Source organism: Morone saxatilis, unplaced genomic scaffold (genome assembly GCF_004916995.1).
Source record: "Morone saxatilis isolate NCDOM2014 unplaced genomic scaffold, NCSU_SB_2.0 Contig15, whole genome shotgun sequence".
Taxonomy (NCBI): Eukaryota; Metazoa; Chordata; class Actinopteri; family Moronidae; genus Morone; species Morone saxatilis.
In genome coordinates this window covers 5,497,416-5,500,328 of record NW_023339707.1, presented here as the reverse complement: position 1 = coordinate 5,500,328, position 2,913 = coordinate 5,497,416, and the positions used below count along the sequence as shown (strand labels likewise).

General features: G+C 41.4%; 1 protein-coding gene across 10 annotated transcripts in view; it reads right to left on the bottom strand.

The window, feature by feature from the left end:
* Positions 1 to 47: 47 nt before the first annotated feature.
* csde1 (cold shock domain containing E1, RNA-binding) overlaps positions 48 to 2,913 on the bottom strand; it is a 15,074-nt gene continuing 12,208 nt past the window's right edge. For all 10 annotated transcript variants that reach the window (XM_035657101.1, XM_035657103.1, XM_035657108.1 and 7 more), the window contains 7 exons: positions 2,697 to 2,875; positions 2,491 to 2,603; positions 2,280 to 2,399; positions 2,012 to 2,190; positions 1,702 to 1,865; positions 1,415 to 1,547; positions 48 to 958 (listed from right to left, as the gene is read on the bottom strand). In XM_035657101.1, the coding sequence (XP_035512994.1) occupies positions 911 to 958; positions 1,415 to 1,547; positions 1,702 to 1,865; positions 2,012 to 2,190; positions 2,280 to 2,399; positions 2,491 to 2,603; positions 2,697 to 2,875 (936 nt within the window). In that variant the 3' untranslated portion in view covers positions 48 to 910. The remainder of the gene's footprint in view (positions 959 to 1,414; positions 1,548 to 1,701; positions 1,866 to 2,011; positions 2,191 to 2,279; positions 2,400 to 2,490; positions 2,604 to 2,696; positions 2,876 to 2,913) is intronic.

Sequence of the window (2,913 nt, the reverse complement as noted above, 5' to 3'; positions counted from 1 at the left end):
AAAAAAAAAAACATAGTATAAAAGAACTGCAGATATAAGATGCCACAAGGAATTCTGCACCTGGGAAAAATTGCTTAAGTGGAGCATGTGAATACCAAAAAGGTATCTAAAAGGCTCCAGATTGGTAAAAGTAAATCCCATTAGATTAACTACTTTGACATTCACGTACATCATACACACACCATGCTTTCACTTCAGCTCTTCAATAAAGCATTTTAAAAACTGCTCAAAAAACCGAGCAGAGAAGAATCCTCAGTTTAAGCTCGCACATATGAGAAATATGATCCTCCTTATGGAGGGAACTTTGCTTTGCTTTATGCGTCTTGTAGGAAAGCATACAGTAGTGGAAACTTTACAATGAATGCATTTTAAGTTTCCATGGGTAAAGGAGCAAAAAAATATGAGAAAAAAAAAAAAAAAAAGGAGCAGATGCTCAAAAGACATGCCAACAATCACACTCATTCACCCAGGCAAAACTACTGGACAGATTACAGGTGCAGAATTCCAGACAAAGCAGATTCAAAAGATAAGGACATAGACAGCCACACAGTCATCACTCTGATTTAGAGGTACAAGACCCTCAGAAACAAATATCTCAGTTACACACACTATGATGACTCCTAGGATACATCACACACGCACACACACGCACTCAGATCCCACGTACACCGCTGTGTGGAACTCTTTATCAAGTACATCATACATGGGAGGCAGGGAACTGTGGAATGAAAAAAGTTCCCACGCAGGTATCAATGGGACAAAGATTACACATGCCGATTACTGTATGTGTGCGTATGTTCTGTGTATGAGTTTGTGTACAAGCATGTGTTAAATTTAATTCCCTTATCCCCTGCTGTTGCCCTTTGGGACAGCATCCCACCAACACCAAACAGGGCGGGCTCTGTATTGCTCAGTCAATGACACCTGGCTGGCGGGTCTTGCGCTCAACATTGAAGCCCTGTACAGGAGGGGACAGAAACATTAGTGTATTAGTATTCCAATGGCAATTAGAAGTTGCAGGGAGGAAGATCTAAAACCCATTTACTCTAAATACTTAACATTAAAACAATAAAAACCCTAAAAGCCAGCCATATATACACACACATCTCGTCAGCTGAAGTGCAGTTACTGTTAACTGCATATGGCAGTACAATTTTTGCATTAATGCAACACCTATCTACATTGATTTTTCCAGGTACTTCATTCTAATCTAATCCAGCTGATTCAGTATATAGCCTTGTTTTCCACTATATGTACTGGTATAAATTCTCATTAAAAACACTTATTTTACACAAATATTTACAATATTTAATAATAATAAAAAAAGGTATTTAAAAGCTATGATTAACACATCAGGCCAAAGAACATACATAGTACAGATAATAATAAGGCAATAGCACAGGCATGGTTGTACCTTTGAATTGTCAGGACCACGGGGCTGTCTTACAATGACCAGGCGAGGAGCACTGGCGTCATCAAGAGTGATGCTCTTCAATCGGTTCACCAGACGATCAGGACGCGGAGTCACCACCGGTTTAGGCCCCTCACTGTAACGTTAGGCACATGAAGATAATCGGTCTGAGGGCTATGTTACTTAAAAAGGTTTAACATACAGTGTACTGCTAACAAGTTAAGGCCGAATTCTATCCAGAAAACTGTAAACCAGGTTCTACATCATTAATTGTGTGCTGGAGTCCTTACCTGACCCTGCGTACATTACAGGCACTACATTTTCCTGTGCGTTGATTGAGGACAACAGAGAACTCCACCTCATCCCCGGTCTGGAGCTCCAGGCCATCTTGCACTTCTTTTACATGGAAGAACAGCTTCTTGCTCTCACCAACTTCATATGTGATGAAGCCAAACTGGGGGCAACAAAATGACAACCTCAGGATTCAAAATTGGCATTCAACATACTCCAGCTGTAATACTGTAGTAATGGTAAGTTCAACACAGATTCCTGATACGTGAGATGCAATGAGTGCTAATGAAACAAATAACGGATCACTACCTGGTCTTTGACACACTCCACCATGGCTCTGCGTTGAGGGACCACATTACAGGCCATCTTCTGTCCAGTTTGAGCAACTGTGCAAACCTGGAACTTCACAAGTTCTCCTTTCTGCAGACAATCTGCCTTGTTTGCCATACCCATGATTCCAAAGGGATAGTTCTGGCCTTTAGTTCCACCTGAACAACCAAAAAGGAGGATCAATATCATCTTAAGTTTTAACAGTGCTTTAAATGTTGGTCTACAAGTCTCATAACAATATACCAACCTTCCTCTGTGACTTCAATAAGCCCTTGGTATTCCGTTTGGGAGGGATCCACACTGCGTAAGGGACGGATGACTTTCCCCATCATCAATGTCGCACCAACATCCTCAACAAAGCCATTCACTGAATGCGACAAACACACTATTTGTAGGCCACCAAAAATTTCCAAATATGATTATAATAAGTGATATAGCTGGAATTAAACCCGTCATACCTGCAGCCACTTTAGTAACCTTTTCAGCACTAACTTTGTTTCCTTTTCCCTTAGAGAGAGTGTACTCCACAGTGTCGCCCAGCTCCAAGTTCTCCAAGTCTCCACACATTTCACTGAGGAGAAATCCAATATAAGAAGCCATTAATCGGTAAATGAGCAAATAAGTCCCTCAAAAAAACGCATCTTAGAACTTGAACCTCTACTACCTGTAGTGGAAGAAAATCTCCTGGTCATGATTTGCTGTCTCAATGAAGCCAAAGTTGTCCTTCAGTGTGGCAACAAATCCATGCAGTCTCTTGGCATTGGAGGCGTTACGGTTGAGGACCCTGATGGAGACTGCGCTCTGCTGGCCAGTTCGCTTCACTTCGTTGATAGAGAACTCCACCTGAAGTAAGAACATGAATACGTCACACACACACACAC